The 21746-nt window shown below is 33.1% G+C and overlaps 1 protein-coding gene across 1 annotated transcript in view; it reads left to right on the top strand.

The window, feature by feature from the left end:
- Positions 1-1691: 1691 nt before the first annotated feature.
- Positions 1692-21746, top strand: part of LOC148279945 (lysine-specific histone demethylase 1A-like) — a 54769-nt gene continuing 34714 nt past the window's right edge. Inside the window, exons 1-9 of the mRNA XM_088229165.1 lie at positions 1692-1805; positions 1929-2167; positions 3227-3416; positions 5194-5347; positions 6109-6237; positions 7066-7208; positions 8337-8545; positions 13123-13347; positions 15147-15295. Coding sequence (XP_088085291.1) covers positions 1782-1805; positions 1929-2167; positions 3227-3416; positions 5194-5347; positions 6109-6237; positions 7066-7208; positions 8337-8545; positions 13123-13347; positions 15147-15295 — 1462 coding nt within the window. The 5' untranslated portion in view covers positions 1692-1781. The remainder of the gene's footprint in view (positions 1806-1928; positions 2168-3226; positions 3417-5193; positions 5348-6108; positions 6238-7065; positions 7209-8336; positions 8546-13122; positions 13348-15146; positions 15296-21746) is intronic.

The following is a 21746-nucleotide window of genomic DNA, read 5'->3' as shown; positions in this document are numbered from 1 at the left end:
GTTTTAAGGAGACAAGAATAATTATTTTAGAGACAAGAAGAATATAAATAACATAGAATTAAAAATGGTCTCTTAATTCTTTGATAAATAAGTACAAAGCATATAACCTCAAAATCGACATGATATTATTTGGAAATGCGGAGCAGACGGAGAAGTTGCGTTTTGAAATTTGACAATACTTTACAGCCGTTATGCTGACCGAAAAACATATATTTTGCATGTTTATTATTAAAGATTTTTGGGTCTCCTTTAATAAATCGTAAAATGATGTCAGTTAATTTTAAATAAGAATTTTAACAAGATGAATTTTGAAAATAGGCCACCCAATTTGATAATCATAACCGAAACAAGAATGATGACAAGCAATGATTATATTTGTATTTTAAAAAAGTATATATGGCTATATTTAATACAAATAAAAACCGTTATGTTTTTTTATTATAAATATGTAAAAATCAAATAAAGGAGTTGTAAAAAAAACAATATGATTACAAGAAAATGAAAATAAGTACTATCACAAGCAATTATTGAATTTGCATCATTATAAAAAACGTATACCCAGATTTAAAAAAATAAAACCGTATATTTGTATTCTAAACAAGTAAGAAATCTAATTAAGAAGACCCAAAAATAATTCAAATGAAAAGAGAAAAAGAATATTTGGATGCCGGATGCTAACAAAAAATATCAAAATATGTTTTTATTTCTTATGCGTTCTAACGATGCAAATATAAATAACTACCGGTTTAAGGAGACATTCAGGCAGTAGTCCGTTATTAAAATTTTCTGAAATATACAATGTTTGAGTATGTCCAAATGCTTGCAAACTGGCTGGATTTCCTACCTAGGGAGTTGTTCATATTTAAATTTATTTCAACGGAGAAGGAAATGCCTAGACTTCCATATTCCCCACTCAAAAATGTTTTCCCTCTCTGTTGAAATAAATTTAAATTTCTGAAATCTCATCAATCACGTAAAATAAATACAAAACGAGTTACTTATGTGAATGCAAATATTACATTTATTCGGAAAATAAACTCATGTTACAAAATGAGACTTACATTAAGGTAACAGAAAGAATATAAATATATTATTAAAAATACAGACACCAATCGTTATTTTGCAAAAAAAAAGTAATATTTCACAATAAAAATGTGTAAGATTTTGAACGTATAGTGGTAATTTAACGTCTCTGTTTGGATGGAATTTAAGAAATTTGTCATACATAAGGGGCAGTGAAATGTTGAATCTAGATTCAATTGTTTTTTCTTTATAGATTTGTTTGTGATAGTAGAATGAAAATAACGCAAAAAACATAGTTTTATGAGATGCTTGATCAAAAAGAACTAAACTTGTTTCCTTTTTTACAAAAAAAACTTATAAGTTGGATATTGGCAAAAAATTGTGTCATAGTGAGATATACAAGAATCCAAGAAAATAACGCAAAAAAAACGGACGCATCATGAACAAAATGATTACATGGATAGTGTTTATAAATGTGAGAAGGAAATTATAAAGAAAAAATGGTTCAGCCAAAAAAAAATTTTTTTGCTGCACTAAATTTTATTCAAATTTGATTTTACCTACAAATGAATAAAAAATACTATCTGTTATTACTGATACGATGGCCACACTATGAAAATTTATGCTCATTGATTTGTTTGACTTTCCATAGAAATTCTTGTTTTCTTGTTTATGTTTATTATAATATTACCGGCGGCCGCTGTCAGATTTATAAAATAATTTTACGAAATATTGGACATTAAAAACTTAAAAGAAAAATGAGCCGTCGTAAAAAAGTAAAAGTACGAAAACTTTTATTTAAATATTAAGTACTTCGTTGATTATTCAATGTCCCACATACTAAATCAAGAAATGAATTATGATATTTTTTTAGGGTTATGTTTATATATTTTTGAAATTTTAAGGTGGACGGCAAGGAGATGGAAGACAAATTGAAAGTGCCAGAAGATACTGAGCCTGAGCAGTCTGAAAAGGGTAAAACTGTGTCAAACAGTCCTTCGCTTGTGCAAGAAACATCATCCATAAGAGCTTCGTTGGACAATCCTCCCAGTGAGGGAACACTCCCAAAGAAGGATGAGAAGCCAGCTTCTGAAGAAAAAGTAGATGAACCGGAAGAAGTGAATTACAGAGAAATGCCATCAGGGTAAATATAACTGTTTAGTATTATTACTATTTATATTTTTACCTAATATTAGCTTGTATTTGAAAATAAGTATGTAGGTATGCTATAAATTAATATTTCTCACATTTCATTTTTGAGCGCGTTTTCGATAGATGTAATTTGACTGGCAAATGTAATTCAAAATCTGTTACGTTGATATAGTTAATAAATGGGCAATATTTTGACTGACCAAATATACTTCTTAAACAATATGAAGAACCTTATTTAAAAAACAGACATCGTATTTGTGTTGACAATAAGTTATGATACTCCATTGATAAATATATTATGTGTAGATGTGTGTATGAATTGTGTATAAACTGAACAATAAAAGCATTTGATGAAATTAACGATGAAAGCAAGAAAAATCTTGTGTATTGAAAAATACTGTTCAATAATTGCATTTCTCCATTGCAAGTAGTATTATATAAAACTTCTTAGTAATAGTTGCACAATAACTTTAAATAGTGAATTTAAAAAAAGAAATGTTTCAGAATTAAGGAGAAATATGTGCAAGAAAGGATTATTATCTTAAATTTGCCTCATTTAGTGTACATATAAAATCACTCAAGCCAAGATTTGTCTTCAAAGACGAGAATACTCTCAAAACGTTGTTGATATCTGTTGATAGCTTTTCCTAGATATTGCAATAAATATGGCAAAAGGACACTGCAATACAGTATACCTAAAATATTTAACATGTTACCAAACAATATTAAAAATGCTGAGTTAAATACAGGAGTGAGACGTTTGCTCAAATTATGGTTATAAGAAAAAAGTTTTTTGTATTAGTGATAGTTTTTAATTTTTCATAATGTAATATGTAATGTTTTTCAAGTAAAATTATTGTTAATGTAGGTTAAGTGTAAATAATCGATGTAATTTATAAAAACCTGCTGACGAGTTGTATGTATGCAACTCAGCAGGACTTTAATTTAAGACTATTTTGTAAATATTTTTGAAAAAAAAAAAAAAAAATAAAATGGATGATAGATGTTCATCACATAAAATATACTAAATTGAGTTGATTTTATGTTCCAGCCTTGAAGGTGCCGCATTTCAATCAAGATTACCATTTGACCGTCTGTCTTCCTTGGAGGCAGGATGCTTCCCGGATTTAACTGGACCGACACTCCATGTGTTTATTCAAGTCAGAAATCGCCTGTTAAAGATGTGGGTTGAGAATCCAAAACTTCAACTCACTGCGGAAAATGGCCTTGAAAACATGGAGGTAAATACAATCAATATTCATATGGAATTCACAGATATTACAAATGATTTATTTTGTATAAAAAAATAATGTATGCCAAGAATGGAAAAAAGAGTTAAATATCCAATGAGAATCGAATAACAGATTCAGTTTTAATCAGCTGTAATCTCATTTCGTTTTTTATGATTTTTGTAACAATCTAACAAATTTAAAGTTGTTATGAGAATTTAAAAGAACTGGTTTTATCTGATAAAGATCTTAATAATAATTTTTCTGAATTCGCAAATCATTTAATAGAAAATAATCATAACTTCAATAAAGACACTGGATTAAAAGTACTTCATGTTGAAAATAAAATATTAAAATTAGACAACTTAGAAATCTTAGAAATTAAAAAAGCGATTCATAATAAGAAAACAATAATTAATAACCAAATAAACAATATTTCTTTTAGTCCTCTCCTGGCTTACTTCGAAAATAATGATATCAGATTACCACCCGTGTAAGGAAAAAAAGAAAAAAAAACACTTGATTTATTGGGTTCACGTGTAGTATTTAGTGAACATGATAGAAATAAAATTAAAAGGAATCAATTCATTCGTTACGTAAACCTTGACAAAAAAGCTTGTTTGCTTTGAAACCGGTCGGTGAAAAATAAAAATTAGTGGTTAAAAACAAAGTTGTTTTATTTATTTTATTATAATGAATAACCACAAAGTTAGTGCTTCAAATATAAACTTTATATCTAACGTATTTGGTTACTGATTCAATGAAATACTTAAACAATGAATGAGTACTGTGAACGATGGGCATTGAAGGGTCTGAAGTGTACCTTAAATATATCAAATAAATTGAAAGAAATATTTGAGTAATTTAAAACCATTAAGATCCCTTCTTTGATCGATATTCATATTAAAATGATAAAGAGTGTATTTTGTATGTAAGTAAAACCAAAAGTATCCGTATTGAGTTGTAACATAAGCGTTACCACGTGTTTGCTAGTTTGTCACTGGCCGTCTACCCCACTCCCGGCGGTGTAAACGGAAGGCCATCTTTCCAGGCAGGGCCAAAAAATAAAGACGGAAGGTAGGAGCACGATTGCATCAACCATAAGTCAGCCTCAATAACATTGAAATGGACTTCCCACCCGGTCCAAGCGATGCAAAGAGGTGAAGGCAGTTATCGTGCAGAGCAGAGGCGAAGACCGGACAACAAACAGGGCTGATAGATGGAAATAAAATGCTATGTTAACTTGCCAGAGACTGGAACACAACTGATTTATTACACAAAAATTACACCCTTTTTAAGCACCGCGCGTTGGGTTAACAGGTGATCAGAGGTGCCATGTGATCTGGAGGGGAGGGGGCTGTACCACTCCCACTATTTCAGTTCCCATGTCAGTTACCGTGCTAATAAATAATGGCCCGCAACGCCCGTATGGGCCATTTCGTCTATGACCACGATGCGCATAGCAAATACAATTTTATCAACTCTTCTAGCATCCTTTTTTGGGCTTATAACATGGGTGAATCATTATTTATTTTTCTCAATACAGTTTCTAGGCTAAAATCTCTTTGGCATTGCTGAGGCCAGACCCGAAAGCGAACCCTCTTCTTTATTGAGGGTCCAGCAGTTAGGTAACAAATACCGAGGTTCTTTGCTAATTTAACTCTTAGTTTGCATGTCCGGAACATGAGTAATCTTTCATTAATTCATTTTATCGGTATTCACTTCTTAAAAGTTCATAATAGTTAATCCTTTTTTACCTTACTTATTTTTATAAAAAAAATATTTTCAGGCTCCTTATAATAGTGACCCGGTTTTGCTAAATCGTGTTCACAGCTTCTTGGAAAGACATGGATTTATTAATTATGGCATTTACAAGAGACTTACTCCGATTTCGACACCAGCCAAAGGCAAAATTGCTCCAAAAGTCATCATTGTTGGAGCGGGTAATGACAGTATTATTTTCTTACTAATATTTTCATGCTAATAACTTATTGAAAAATGAATTGAAATGTAAAAAAAATCTCATTCAGTAATTGCTAGGTTGTGATTCATTTTTTGACATTTCAATTTGATGAATATTAAAAAAAAAGGAATATTGACATTTTTTGCACCACACCAAGCCAATTGTGATTTTTGTGGTCTCACTGGAAATTAAACCTGGAACCTACCATCTGTGAGGTGAGGCAAGTCTTATCCATCACATCACACGGGCAGCCGTATAAAAGTATAATATGAAATAAAGTTAAATACTTATGTTACCTATCATTTATTTATCCCCTAAATGATATGGTTTTTGGCAACATTATGAATATGACAATAAAACAAGTTTTCAAACCAACAGTAAAAGCAGTCCACTCCACATATCCGAAAACTGTTTTTAAGTACCAAGGGTCATCATGTTGGTTAAGTACATCATTTTTGTTTTAAATAAAGGTTTTTTATTTATTTCAATTTCATAAAGAGTGAGTGAGTTTGGCAATTTGTATGGAAGGCTTAAGTCGAATATTGTCTCATTCTTCATCATAACTTTAATGCAATGAAATTATGGTAGCAACAACTGTATTCGTTCACTTGTATAATCCCATTCCTATAAAATAAAATTTATTATAAATCTATTGAATGTAAATTTAGTATCATCAGAAAATAAACATTGTGCGTGATTATTGAATTCATATTTTCTTAATTCAATTGAATTTACTTTTAGGAGTTTCTGGTCTCGCTGCTGGCCGCCAACTCCAATCAGCGGGATGTGAAGTTGTATTGCTGGAAGGAAGAGATAGAGTAGGAGGAAGGGTTGTTACATACAGGAAGGGTCCCTACGTCGCTGATTTAGGTATGTAAATCTTTTATTTTATTAGTGAAAACGACAGCCATTACAAATTCAAAATAAACACAAAAATTCAAGACCCTCAGAAGCCCATTTACAGTTTTCTGCATGCAATCAAACAATTACAAAAGAGAACTCTTATTTAATAAACTGCTGGTATTATATAGTGTGTTAAAAAAAAGTAATACTTTCAGTATCTGCTAGCAACTTATCAAACTACCTAATCATAAATATTTATATTCTATACACATGATTTTCAAATGGTACATAGATAAGTTCTGTTCAATGTACTTCATAGTCCTAACGCTCCTATATACCTGCATGAAAAATTTCAACGCTTATAAGTTCATGGTTTACCTCTTTGTTTTAATTCTCAAGGCACTCTCTTAATACCCATCCACAATTCCTCTTTCTTCTCTAACTCATATAGTGTCCATGCGGCTCGACTGTGGAATCATCTCCCATCCACCATCAAAGATGTTACCACATTATCTCTGTTTAAATCATGTCTGAAGAAACATCTCCTTTCTCTTCCTTAATCTCTCCTCCTTTCCTCTTTCCTCTTTTTTCCTTTTTCCCATTGAGTAATAGTTTTGATTTAAGGTAATTTATAAACAAATACGTTTATTTCTATTTTTATATATTTTTAGCTTTTTATTTTTTTTTTCTTCTTTTTTTAATCAATGAAATGTGCACTATTGTGTGTGGATACGAGTTAGATCATTTATATAAGATCAGATATAAATATGTTGTAAAATGATTCATGCTGATCGAGAATTATGTAGTAAAAAATGTATAATATTATTTGGAAAATAATGCCTTGTTATTTTTCAGGTGCAATGGTTGTTACTGGTTTAGGAGGTAATCCTGTCACAACGCTCTCCTTGCAAATGGACATGGAATTGCATAAAATCAAACAAAAATGCCCTCTCTATGAAGCAACTGGAAATCAAGTCCCAAAACATAAAGACGAAATGGTAATTTCCTTGTTACTTAGTAAAATTATGCTATGTGCTTCAGATCCAAGAATATCTTACAGTAGGTAATTATGGCAGATGAGTTTGTTCCATTCTTTTCCACCACAGTTCACTATCGTTAAGAATTATTGAAGAACAGTAATACAGCAGAGCGATAGTCTGAACCCCAGCTAATCTGAACGTCTCTGTAATCCGAACGACCCTTCTACCTCTGTGCAGCCTCTGTGGCCTTTGTTATTTGAATCTGATGATATTTCCGGCCGAAATGCGAAATATTTTGACCATGAAGAAATCATAAGGCCTTTTTCGAAACAGAGGCTTTTCAGATGTAGAAATTAACAATTTCTTGATTAGAAAATGATAATATTAATTGTCTGGAACCATTAACTGTTTACCATATTCATGTGCCATATATAAATGTATTAAAAAAATATGTTTCTGATCCTATATTTGTGGTGATATACTCATGTGTCTGTGTCAACTAATTGCTAGTCCTATCTTAACACAGGACTTTTATTCCCGTGGAGTTGGGACTTATGTCTCAAATAATGTACAATAAACTTATGTATGTAAATAAATAAATTTAAAAAAAATAAAAAAATTAACTGATGAAGAAATAGTAAGAAAAATAATAAATGAGACAGCGAGAACCAGTTGCAAGGATTCCACATACTCAAGCTGTGTCTGCCTTGAATACTTGCTTGGAATGGGCAGATGAAGTCGATATCTCAATTCCAAAAAAATGTTTGCTTTGTATAAAATAATGACTTTCCAAATATCTGCATACTTTAATCCGAACGCTTCGTACATCCGAACAGGGTATAAATTTTGAGTGTTCGGACTATCGAGGCCCTGCTGTATTGGATGACATTAATTAATATTGTTTTTGAGTGAAATATGAGCATATAACTTTTTGTAAGGAATAAGCACATTTAATAATTTTGGCAATCTTTGAAGTATCTTAATAAATCATGTTTTTGATTACATCTTTTTTTTTTAATTACTTCGATAAAATATAATCCTGTAGTTGACTTTAACAGTTCTTGGGAAAATATTAATTTAAACTCGTCTCGTTGAGTTTTTATCAAAAAAAAATAATTGTATTGATCAAAATTGGAAAAATTACAGGTGGAACGTGAATTTAATAGACTTTTAGATGCAACATCGTATATATCCCATCAAGTGGACTATAACTACTTTGGCAATACTCCGGTTTCCCTTGGACAGGCGCTAGAGTGGGTGATTAAATTGCAACAGAAAAATGTAAAACAGAAACAGAGTCATCATCTGAAATCTGTTATTGGACTTCAAGACAATCTCAAAGAAAATCAAACCAGGTGTCCATTTTGAAATTTTATTGGAAATTAAATTTTATTTGATAATTACTGTATTATATTTTCGTGGCACTGGCATTCGTTAGTATTATTTTTAAGTCTTCTAATTATTTTTCAATAATTTTTTGTAAATGTCTTTTGGGCGTTAATGAACAAAATAAATAAATACAAAATATATTATTAGCCTGAATAGAAAATACGAAAATAGTACTCTCAGTATGTTAATTCCCAGTATATACTTAATTAATGCTATTAATTTCAACCTAAAGTGCCATAAAATGTCAACCAATTTTCTAACAAAAGATAAAAATTATTACGTCATTTTTATCTGATTTTACATATAATTTTTAGTTAATTAATAAGCTACAAAAATATTGCTGAAAATCTCAATGTTCTTTTTTTATTTTCTTTTTTTTTTAAATATATATTTGGACCCCTGTATTTAGTAGCCTTACGTGTCATGTACAAGGCTAAGGTAATCAAGGTTCGTAGGTTTTCACGGCCTTCAGAATACAGATAGTGTTTTTCTGGGTTATTATGCCGTGTTTGTGGGCTTTGTGTTGCCGACATTTCGGAGCACATTGCAGTGTCCATCTTCAGGGCTGAATTTATGAGTGTAGTTTTTAGTGTGTTTAATTGTGAGGAATTTGTACCGTGTCGCAGTCGGGCAATGTATGTGGTTAAGTGTGTGGAGTTTGTACCGTGGGCTTTGGAAGCACCGGGTACCATGAGGTTCGTAGTCGTAACCCATCATCCCTGTTTATGTTATTAGGATGCTTGTATATTTCTATGGCTTCCTTTATTAAACGGGCTTGATGATTTTTGGGCTTTCCAAGGACATTTGGCTCAAATGAGAAATTATGCCCTGTTTCTATGTAGTGCTCTGCAAGAGCTGATTTATCCGGGTAGCCCAACTTGCATGCACTCTTGTGCTCTTTTATTCTTGTCATTATGTTTCTGGCAGTCTGCCCTATGTAGACTGTTTCACAGCTTTTGCAATTTAATTTGCACTAAGTAAGAAGATCCCTATTGCAGTTGCGGAAGAAATCCGACAAGATACTTGCCTGATATTAAGAAAAACTAAATTACCACCATCTAACATATCCAAACAGGAACGCATAGCCTTAAAAGAACTAAGGGACAATAAAGATATTTTAATTCTACCAGCCGACAAAGGAAACGCAACCGTGGTATTGGATCAAAAAACATATTCTGACAAGATGCGTGAGCTATTAAAAAGCAAGACATATGAAAAACTAAAGAAAAATCCCACCAATAAGATTGATAAAGGAATAAGGGAGTTAGTGAGGAAATCTAATATTCCTAAAGACTTACATTGGAAGATATTTACACAAGCTCCGAAAACTCCAGCACTATACGGACTACCAAAAATACACAAAGAAGGCACTCCTTTGAGGCCAATAGTAAGCACTATAGGTGCTCCTACATACAAACTCTCACAATACTTGGCAAGTCTCCTTCAAAAACACACGGGAAAAACCACTTCATTTGTCAGAGATTCTTCACATTTCGTGGATACAATAAAGGAGCTAAAAGTTGAGAAGGATGATATATTAGTCAGTTTTGACGTAGTGTCACTTTTCACGAATGTGCCCCTGAATGACGCAATGGTACTTATAAGAGAGATTTTTAGTGAAGACATGTGCGCTTTATTTGAGTACTGCTTAACAAATGGATACTTTTCTTTTGAAAATGAAATTTTTAAACAGTTAGAAGGAGTGGCTATGGGCAATCCTTTATCGCCGGTTCTAGCAAACTTTTTCATGGAGACATTTGAAGAAACGGCCTTGGACACAGCTCCATATGCACCCAAAGTATGGCTTCGATACGTAGATGACGTATTTGTCATTTGGAATCATGGTGCAGAAAGATTAACAGTGTTTTTAGACCACCTAAATAATCTCCACCCGGCAATACAGTTTACTATGGAAGTAGAGGAGGACAAAAGCCTATCTTTTCTAGACGTCAAATTAAGCAGAAAGGAAGATGGCAGACTGGGACATACGGTGTATAGAAAACCCACACATACAAACCGGTATCTCCATGCTACCTCACATCACCACCCATCTCAAAAATTAGGCATCATAAACACGCTGGCCAGAAGGGCAACACGTATTTGTGAAGAAAGTAACCTAGAAGAGGAATTGAATATACTGACAAAAGTATTAGAAAGTAATGGCTATGAAAAGAAGGATATAAAAAGAAGAATAATGTCGGTAACAAATCCAAAGAATATTTCCAAGATGGATGATGCTAATACGGATAAAAGAATAGCGTTCCTTCCCTATGTCAAAAATGTCACGGATAGAATTGCAAAAACGCTTAAGAAACGGGACATAAGGACAGTGTTCGGTACGACCTCAAAAGTAAGAAACTTACTAAAATCAGTAAAAGATCGGGACCCACTTGAAACAGATGGAGTATATAAATTAAATTGCAAAAGCTGTGAAACAGTCTACATAGGGCAGACTGCCAGAAACATAATGACAAGAATAAAAGAGCACAAGAGTGCATGCAAGTTGGGCTACCCGGATAAATCAGCTCTTGCAGAGCACTACATAGAAACAGGGCATAATTTCTCATTTGAGCCAAATGTCCTTGGAAAGCCCAAAAATCATCAAGCCCGTTTAATAAAGGAAGCCATAGAAATATACAAGCATCCTAATAACATAAACAGGGATGATGGGTTACGACTACGAACCTCATGGTACCCGGTGCTTCCAAAGCCCACGGTACAAACTCCACACACTTAACCACATACATTGCCCGACTGCGACACGGTACAAATTCCTCACAATTAAACACACTAAAAACTACACTCATAAATTCAGCCCTGAAGATGGACACTGCAATGTGCTCCGAAACGTCGGCAATACAAAGCCCACAAACACGGCATAATAACCCAGAAAAACACTATCTGTAAGGCTAAGGTACTCGGAAAAAATCGTTTTTGTTTGTCTTGGAAATGGGATGTTCGATCACTGATTTTGGTTTATTACCTTTATGAGTCCAATCACCATTGTTGCAAAGTTCAAGAACAATGGCGCGTGATAACTACTTTTAACTACAGTGTGGATATCTGTTAAGGATATTCCATCTTTCCTGCATTCTGCTTCAAGATTATGGCGTTGCAAACTGAACAATGGGCACTGAAATAACAGATGTTCGATACTCTGTGAAGAAATATCATCGCATGGACAATAGTCATCATTCCTTAATTTAAACCTATATAGATAACTTCTCATAGCTCCGTGTCCGGTAAAAATTTGGGTCGTTTCAAAAGTACTTTGGTGATGATGACGGAAGTTTGCTGCATCAGCCAGCGTTGGGAAAAACATTTTAGTGATTTTACCTGTAGAAGAAGCGCGGTAATGATCCTCCCAACGCTGCTGCGTATTTTGTTTTATACAGCGTTTAGCAAAGCTAAGGGGAAATTCTGAGAAGAAAGGTGCCGTTCTTTTACAAGTTGCGGCTCTTGCTCGTTCATCCGCTCTCTCATTTCCTATGATACCAGCATGTCCTCTTATCCAGCATATTTGAATGTTCATCCCTCTTATTTTTAGATGCTTAATTTTACTCTGAATATCTACAATGAATGGATTTACCGACCGAGTATCCATTATAGCTTGAACGCCCGAACGACAATCTGATAATATTTTTGCAATAACCCATCTCTCTGGTTGTTTTTTTAATAACCATTCGAGAGCTTCTCGTATTGCGAGTAGTTCAGCCTAGAAATCTCAAGGTTCAAAAGAAGTATATACAAAATTGTATAAAAATGTTGAGATCGATGATTGGTCCTGTGCTATTTTAAGCATACACTAATTGGGGCAGATCTTTTGTTTGTTTAGAAATGCTGTGTGCACAAAATTATTGGAAATTAAACAACATTTGGAGAAAACATTGGCAATTGGCTTGTTTAATGTAGAAGCACGGAAAAATTACGATATATTAAATAGGCTTAATATGTTGAGTTTCTATACTGACATTTATTGGTGAAAGTGCATTTTAATTATAACGTCGTTGCGTTCTCAATATCTGTTAAGTAACATTAAAATTGTTAAGGAGATAAATAAAACAACGTACCATTCGATGATGGATTTTTTTCCACATTATTTTAAGGAAAAATATGTAATTTTATTGTATATTTTGCTGAAACAAAATTGTGTTATCTTAATGTGAATTCAAAAATACTTTTAAAAATGAAAATCAGATATTTCCTGCGAAACGACGATAAGTAAAATACATTTTTAGTTTTGACCACTTTAAATTTCAAATTTTTACCAATGACCAGGTTTCGTCACGAGTCATGACTGCCATGTGATGGCAGTTGCTGGTGAACAATTTTAAATTAGAAGTAGTTAAAACTAAAAAACGTACTTTATTTATTACATTTAATTAAATGGGCTTAATTGAGTTTTATATTGTAATGAAAAACTATTGTAGAAGTGATACATTATCTTTAATTACAAAAATGACACGACTATAGTTTACATACATTAATAATGGATTACTGAATGTTTCCCTATTATTAAAAAGCAAATTAAACACTTTTTTAGGATGCTGGAAATATACGAACTTCTCAAATCCATGAAAGTGGAGAAAGACCTGTTGGCTAAGTTGAAAGCAAACCCAAGCAGTGGCACATGGGGTATTGTACAAGAATTTAACTGGCGACGTCTTCATAAAGAAATGTCATCTCTCTGCAATCAGTATGATCAACTTACCGAACAATTGAAAACAATTGAAGATAGTTTGGAGGAACTTGAAGCTAATCCACCCAGGTATAAACAACCCTTGATTTGATTTCTCAATGTTTAATCTATGAAAATGTAATTTGGGATTGAATCCAGATTTAAAGACCCATATAATTTTATCAACTACCGAAATGTCTATAGCTTCTATGTCATAATAATGTTGAGTTGATTAGTACGTAGTTTGAGAAACAGTACAAATACAATGTCTTGTTTATTAAACTAGCTAACTGCCTCACATTAAGGTTTTTATCAAGGTAGCCAGGGCATGCTATAGAGATAAAATAAATTTAAGTATATGTCATCGTAAATAAATCGTAATAATTGCAAAATCTAAATGCCTAGATTTCCATACGTGACGAGCGCTTTATAAAATAATACTATGCAGAACATAATTTAATTTGACTTAACATTTAAGTAAAACTTGAGTATAAGAATTCATTTTTTCATTAGATGCTAAAGAGTTGTTAATGTTACTTGGATTAACAATAAAGTTGGCATAAAATAATTTAATAAATCTCTAAAATTTTAGTCCTTAAGCTGGCATCTGAAATGTGAGACTCTGTTTTGACTATATTATTATTGGATTGTAGGCAAGCAACCTTTGCTAGTGTGCGTAAATATAGAATACATTTTTTCTGCATTTTTCTTCTTTTAAAATATCACTTAAGCAGTTTGTAAATTGGATGACCATAGTAGAATGCATTCCTGTGTTTCATCAATAATTCTAGTCTGAAAGTACTATAATGTGAAAGAAGTTTCTTGGGGTTGATGTGGAATGAGGAACTTCAGCCCTACGAGAAATTGGATACGATAAATGTTTTCTTAGGTGCGGTAAAATTTGGAGCATTACATTGTACTGCAAAGTTTCCTGAAAATGTGCGAAAAAATAATAAAAAATTAACTACTTTGAATGACGTCCCTGGTTCATATGAATGAACCTATGATAATATGAGAGTTATGGAAGACTTCCGGTTTGCTTGTCGTGGATGGGCCAATGGGAAGAACTGATCGAGAATAACCGGAAAAGAACCTTTGACGTCACACGCGGAGTTATTTCAGAAATACAAAACTTTAAAAAATCGTAGCTCTGATAATACGATATATAAAAAGTGAAAAAAAAAATTAGCTTAGTTTATTAGTCTATTAAAAAATAAAAAAAACTACTGAACTTCCTCATTGGAGATGATAGAGCATTTGATGATGACCCCACAATGGGTGTTTGGGTTTCGTTGATACCAAATGTGGTTTCTTAGTATATAAGTGCGTCATAAATCTAGCAAGATTGTTTTTAGTGGATGATCTTATCTTGTTAGCTCATGTGTTAATTGCCATGCATATTTGTTTTGCACAAACTTCAAAATTTGTATGTATCATATCAAGTTTGGTGAAACAGTGGGTTAAGCGAGTTAAGCCATAGTCGGAAGCATATTTCTTAGTGGTAAATCATGAGTTACAGAATATATAAATAATCAATGCAGTGCCAGCATATGCATGGACAGTTCTCTTGTATTCTTACTTTGAACATGCGTTCAGAGAGAATATTGGTCAAAATTATTTTAAAGATTTAGTTACTTACAGTGCTGGCATGTATTGAAATAAGTACAAATCAAAGTAATGGCGAATTTGGAATTCTGATGCGCCTGCTGTTAATGCATTTAATATCGCTCGTTTACTACACCATACTAGACTTATTATTTATTTATTATTTAGAACACAACAGTGCCGTCCTGATTAGGTTCAGATAAGGGTAAAAAATAATAAGCTAAGTAGTAATTGCCGAAATTTAAATTGATTTTAAAGATGCACACTTTTTTTCTTATTAACAGTTCTGTTTATCTGTCTGTGCGAGACCGTCAGATATTGGATTGGCACTTTGCCAATTTGGAATTCGCCAATGCTACTCCGCTGGGCAACCTTTCTCTCAAACATTGGGATCAAGATGACGACTTTGAGTTCACGGGGAATCACTTAACAGGTGAGTGAAGTGTTTATAAAACATTAAATATCTTGTATCCCTTTTCAGAGCAAATCTTTACAGTGTACCTCAATTGTAATTGAATATAATATCGTTTTGTCAATATCAAAATCAACTATCAGCATGATAAACATGCTTAAAAATTCGACCTCCCTCTATTGATTCTACTCAGAACCTCGTTATTTTTTGTAAACGCAAGTCTTACCTGATGTATACGGTTAACAACATCGCTTTTTTTACCGACCATCTCACGTAATCTTACTCCCAAGGTAGACAAACTCCTTTGCATTCTTTAGTGGAATTCCTGATATAACATTAATTTTTTGCTCGTTTCGGCCCACGGCTATTATCTTAGTTTCCTTCGTTAATTATCATGTTATATTTTTACTCTCCAGGATATTTTTCATATTTGTTCAGGTTTCTCCAAGTTCCGCTTTGCTTTCGGCAAGCAAAGTAATGTCGTCAGCAAACCTAATCATATCTATCTTTTGTCCATGAATTTTTACATCTTCCCTGTGGCGCATTCGCTCTCTTAGTTCATCAACCGCACACTAAATGTGTGCATTAAAAAGTACTAGTGATAGAGAGCATCCCTATCTTACTCCTATCTTACTCCTTATGTTAGCTTCTTTTTTATCGTTACCACATCTAATTATGCTGGCTTCGTTGTTCTTTAAGGCTTTTTCTATATCTACTAATGTAATGTATGTGTTTTGGTTTCTTTTGATTTTCTTTTTTATTATTATGTGCAGTGACGGTATTGCGTCTCTGAGTTCTACTTTCCTTCTAAATCCATACTGGTCCCTAGTAAGAATGTTCTATAATTTTTGTTCGATTTCTTCAAAATCATATCAGTCATTATTTTGGAGGCATCAGATGGGAGTTTTATGCTGTTATCATCATCATATAATTATTAGCATCTCACCTCATTGTGTATCATTCCCATTTATATAATTTGGACCATCTTTAACAGATCATCTGAAGGTCTCTTTCCTCCTGATTTAATTAGCTCGGCCGGTACTTCATCAACTTCTGGTGCTTTACTATCTTTAAAATTTTTCTATGCATAGACAAATTCTTATCTTGTGATCGGGTCACCCAGATCATCAGCGTCCACTTCAGTTTAATTTTCAAGGTCAATATTATCTTCTCCATTGTATAGTATTTCCAGGTATCTTTTTCATCTCCTATTTGATTATTTATCTTCAGTAGTATTTTTCCATTCTCTCCTTCTATTGTATTGTCCTTTCCACTGTCTCATCGTACTGCATTGCCATTTCCGATTATAACATTAAAGAAGTATTTTACTGTGCCATGAGTTTTATCAAAATTTCCTCAATTAAGGTTGTCATTTATTTCATTGCATTGGTCCTGATAGTCCCTTTCCTTGGCGATTTGTGATTCTCTGTTTATTTTGTTTCTCATCGCTCTGTATTTCTTTTGAGCTGCATCACTTGGTTACTTCTTGAGTTGCCTTCTTTCTTCTATCATATTTAAAATTTCTCCTCTTATCCATTCTTTTCTTGCTTGAGCTCAGTTTTTACCTGTGATTTTTTCTGCTGAAGTTTAGATTTTCATTTTTATATTTTCTCAGCTTAACTTCCCTAAAATATGGAATAAATCCCTCTCATTATAAACTTACTTTTTTTGTCGTCATAATTTTTCATTTGCCGTTGATATTTGAAATCCAAAAAGTTTGTCAATACAATCTAATAACTTGCCAAAATCAAATAACTTATTCTACACAATCTCTGCGTTAAACGAGGTGAAATGGCGTTAACGAACTATAAAACAAGTGACAATCGGACCAATGAAAAAAAAAATGCGCGAACCTTCTCCACGCGAAGAAATGCTGAGGTCACGAGTAATACCATATCCCGCGGTGGTTTTAACCCTTCTTTTACTGTGCCAAAAACATCCACGCGTTTCGGTGCTGTGTAGTCATTTCACACATGCAAAAATTTGAGATTTTAAATCGGAAAAAAAATGGAATATTCATAGGCAATAACTTCGATTGTCCATAGTTGGAAGTCAAAAGTGATAGTATTTTAAATCTTATTTCTAAAAACATGAAAAAAAAACATAAGTTGACGGTCGCAGCGCGAGTGAGAGGACAACCCTTAGCAAAACTCGTAGAGCTGCTGGCGCCCGGCAGTGTAGTGTACTGGCTCTCGGTTGTAGGCCTGCGTGACGCGTAAAATTGTCTTTCTCGTTTGCGAATGTACCTGTAGCATCGAGAGTGAGACGTACTTAAATAGTGTGAGACAATTGTAAATTCGGCATATTTTACTTCATACGCCGCGACTTGCGACACATTGGTTGTATTGGTGATTTATCTCAGATTTGATATTTTATGCTTTTCTGTACCCAACAAGTATTTATTATTCAATAAAATAATATTTCAGCCGATACGTAAATGTACGTACGAGTATGACGGAGGAATACCGAAAATTTAAATCCGAGAAGATAAAGTTATTGGACGCAATGTGTAGTAGCTACACATCACCGGGAAGTGAAGGTTAAAAACAAAAATAATTAAAAACACACAAATAATTACTTATCGGGTCCGGACTTCAGACCTTGCCACTCCAATGTGCTGCGACATATATCGCCTTGTCAGTGGCCATCATCAAATCATTCTCTTCACAAGTCAGCCGCATTTGTGGACACCGCAGCAGATGAGTATCGTCCTGCACCTCTCCACAATCGCAGCTCGTGTCATCTCCCACAAATAATTAAATATTCGTAAAAACAATTAACTTCATGGATATTAAAAAAAAAAAAAAACAAAATCAGTTAAGTGTGAAACGATTAATCGCTCATCGTATTGAATTCGTTGTTTTACTGCGATATGCACCAATGGGTTACAAATGGAGAATCCTTTTCTGGGAACCACAACCTACCTTTGGTGTAGGTAATGAATGCTTAAAGTCTGTTCATTATTACAAGAATTTCCAAGTAAACAAACCAGCCGCGTGATACCTGACGGAGAATAGCCTATTTCACACTATCATCTTAATCTAAACGGCACGGTAAAATTATAGTAGACTGACATTTATTAGATTCGTCAGTACCTATTTCAATTTGACATTATTTATATTTTTCTTTTTTTTTATAAAACTCCATAGTTAATGACTTAAATGTCAATAAAAACGCCTCAGATAATATATTATTTAAAAAAATGAAATATTAGCGCTCTTATAATTTACCAAAATATTTCAATTTTGGTGAACATTTTCAACGAGTTGTAAATAACTCACTATTAGAAAATGGAAATCAAGTTGGGGTAAAGTGGGATTCGAACCTGCCTAAGCTGCCACAAGAGCTAGTCTAAACTTGTAGTCTCAATTAAAAAATGGATTGGATTTGTTTTGAAAAAGTTGAAATATGCCAATAATTAATTTAAAAAAATAGATTTAAGAATATCAACTTTAATTTTTACTTTAAATATATATATATAAGGTATTGAAATTCTGTGATGTTCCGCCGATAAAACAGCCTTGACTTAAATCATTGAAATTCATTTTGTTGATCCGAAGTATATTTTTTTTCTTATACTTACTTAATACTAGATTAAAAACTGCCGGTTATCTTTCCTTTTCTAGAATCGTAGAAAGAACATAAAATTATGTTATTCCAGGATTACTCAATAATCTTCCGGAGACCATAAGTCATACGAAATATTATAAAATGAAAAAATACAAACTTCAAATACACTTCCCCGACATAATATTAAAGTATATATATTAAAACTATTGTTTCACTGAAAAGTCTTTAACTTAGTAGGGAACTATATTAACATACAAAATTTTTGCAGTGTTTCAGTGTCCATCATCTGGGCTGATTATAACACCGTGAAAACCTACGAACTTCAAAAAATATTGTACCGTATTTTTCGGACCACAAGACGCACTTTTTTACTCTGAAAATTCAACAAGAAATTGGGGTGCGTCTTATGGTCCGGTGCGTCTCATCGTCCGCAAAATACAATACATTTAAGGCTAGTTTTTCGTATGTGTTTGACTTGGTCTCATAATATTTCAAACAATTAAAGATATACCAAGAAAAATAAAAAAATATTTTAACCTGTAAGAGTATTACGTATCTACTTATCCGGTTTGAAATATTTATATAGCTGATAGTTTATAATCATAGGTATTCAAAGAAGAAGGTTTATTTTTGTGTACATACGTGATTTTGAGAAGAAATATAACGATAATTTAAGAAGTTCAGTGCTACGGGAAATGGGATGTAAAAGAAGTTTTCTTACACGCGGTAAAAATTAGAGCATTCAATTGCATAGTAAAGTTTCTAAAAAATGTATGAAAAAAATAATAAAAATGGAACTACGCCACAAGTTCTTTCAAATCGACCAATGATAGTGTTGTGATAGATTTCCGGTTTCCGGGAAACCAACTCACTAGTCAGCAGAACTTGCAGACGAGATCTTGTAACGTCACGGGCGGAGTAATTTCAAAATGACAAAATTAAAAAAAATCATTGCGATGATAATACGATGCATAAAAATATAAATACACACATTTTGTGGCTTAGTTGGGTACTATAATAACAAATAAAAATATAAATAAAACCACCGAACTTCCTCATTCCTTTGTTTAAAAAAAAATACATTGAAATTAAAAAATTATTTGAAGCATTAACTTTGTCGCTATTCATTATAATAAAATAAATATAAAACAACTTTTTTTTACCCGCTTATTTTTTGTTTTTTCTACCGACCGATTTCAAATATGATTATGTCAATTATATCTGTACACTAAGTCTTCTTTGTTTATTCTCACATGTAAAAATATTTAAAAAAAGTATATTGTTAAGTGTCCTCGGCACGGGTAACCCCAGTGAGATAACAGTATTTTTATTATTAATCTTTGTTTGTTATGTGGAAAACAATAATTAATAAAGCTAAACTAGATTCTTGAAGACTTGACTTATTAGCTCCAAATGCATAGATGTAATATTTAGTAATCACTGTTAAAATAAAATAGTATGCAATTTCTTGATAAAAAAGCTTGCGTAGCTGTGTGGTTAAAAACAAAGTAGTTTTATATTTATTTTCTAATGATTATTGGATTTGAACCTTTAACCGTACTTATGCGTTATCGGTTTATGACTTTCGAAACACTTTTAGAGAGAACAATGGTGTACGCCGCGGTACGCAATGTGTCACTCCGGTAGAAAACAATAATATCCATATTGTTTGGCGGGTATACATGGAAACATGTCATGAATTAACATCGGATTATAGCGTACCAAAGGATTATGTGTGAACTTCGCGTTACCTGGCAGAAACTACGCGGATTGATGTATCCATCGAGCCGCTTTCATCCGCGCCTCTAACAGCCAAACAAAAATCGTTATCGCCTTTCATGTAATTCTCGCACTTGTGTGCAGATCCATTCAAAATCACACCATTAAGAGGACATGCGGCGAAGAGCGGTTTGATGAATAGGTATTTAAATACAGTTTTTCTGTCACTCTTGCAGACGCCTTCCCGAATGCCGAGGAAAAAAGACAACTGCACGTCGGACATGTTATTCGCACCCTAAAACTGAACCGATTGTGATAGTTTTTCTAAGAGTATCAAAATGAAATTTTCTTGTCGGTACGTTTCGCTTTTTTCAAAAATAGTTATCATTTTTGTATACCGTACTTCTGAGGACGGCAGATAAAACTAGGCGCTTTCAAAGGTTTTTCAGACGGTTCTAGCTCCTTTAAAAGACAATTAACATAAAAATATTACACGCCAATAGTGGATGTCCAAATTGTGTAAAAATATCATCACTCTAGTGCGAAAAAAGAGGGAGAAAATACGGGAATATTTTTGTAATAAAAAAGTCAGACCGCCCCCCGTATCGTTATAGAAAAAATACTATAGAAGATACTAGAAAGCTCTCTCAACACATGTGTATTTTACCGAGAATGTTTATTCGAAATTAGACAGCGTTGTACAAACCAAGAAGTGTATAACCGTGTATAAAATGCGTCCGACGTGATTTGCATTGGTCCCATGTGATTTATAGACCATAGGTGATACAGCCGTAATTAGATTTGCCGGTCCTTTGCATATCTTCGCCTCACTCGGATGCGTGTCATTGAACCACCATTATATGAGTTTTTCTACGGCCAACATAAAGAGATACCAATTTATTCGTGAATTGTGTCTAAGTCTGTCATGTACCGCTACCAACAATGAGCCGGCGGAACAATGTGACTCTTTTTCTGAAGGAACGCGTCGTGGATTTCGGCGTACAAATTTACTTCGTTATGTTCAATTCCCATACACGCCCGCAGCCTTAATCCGCTCCAATCTGCTCGAACAATAAACAATGATTACTATGGCGTAATACCTAATGACTAATGTCACGGAAATGATAAATAAACTTCTTCGATATGGACTGTGCTAAACTGGCATTATGAGACAAAAAAATAC

The sequence above is a fragment of the Micrasema longulum genome, unplaced genomic scaffold (genome assembly GCF_059751315.1).
Source record: "Micrasema longulum isolate JH-2025_06_02 unplaced genomic scaffold, ASM5975131v1 h1tg000639l, whole genome shotgun sequence".
In the NCBI taxonomy this organism is placed as follows: domain Eukaryota; kingdom Metazoa; phylum Arthropoda; class Insecta; order Trichoptera; family Brachycentridae; genus Micrasema; species Micrasema longulum.
This window is presented reverse-complemented; position numbering and strand designations above follow the sequence as displayed.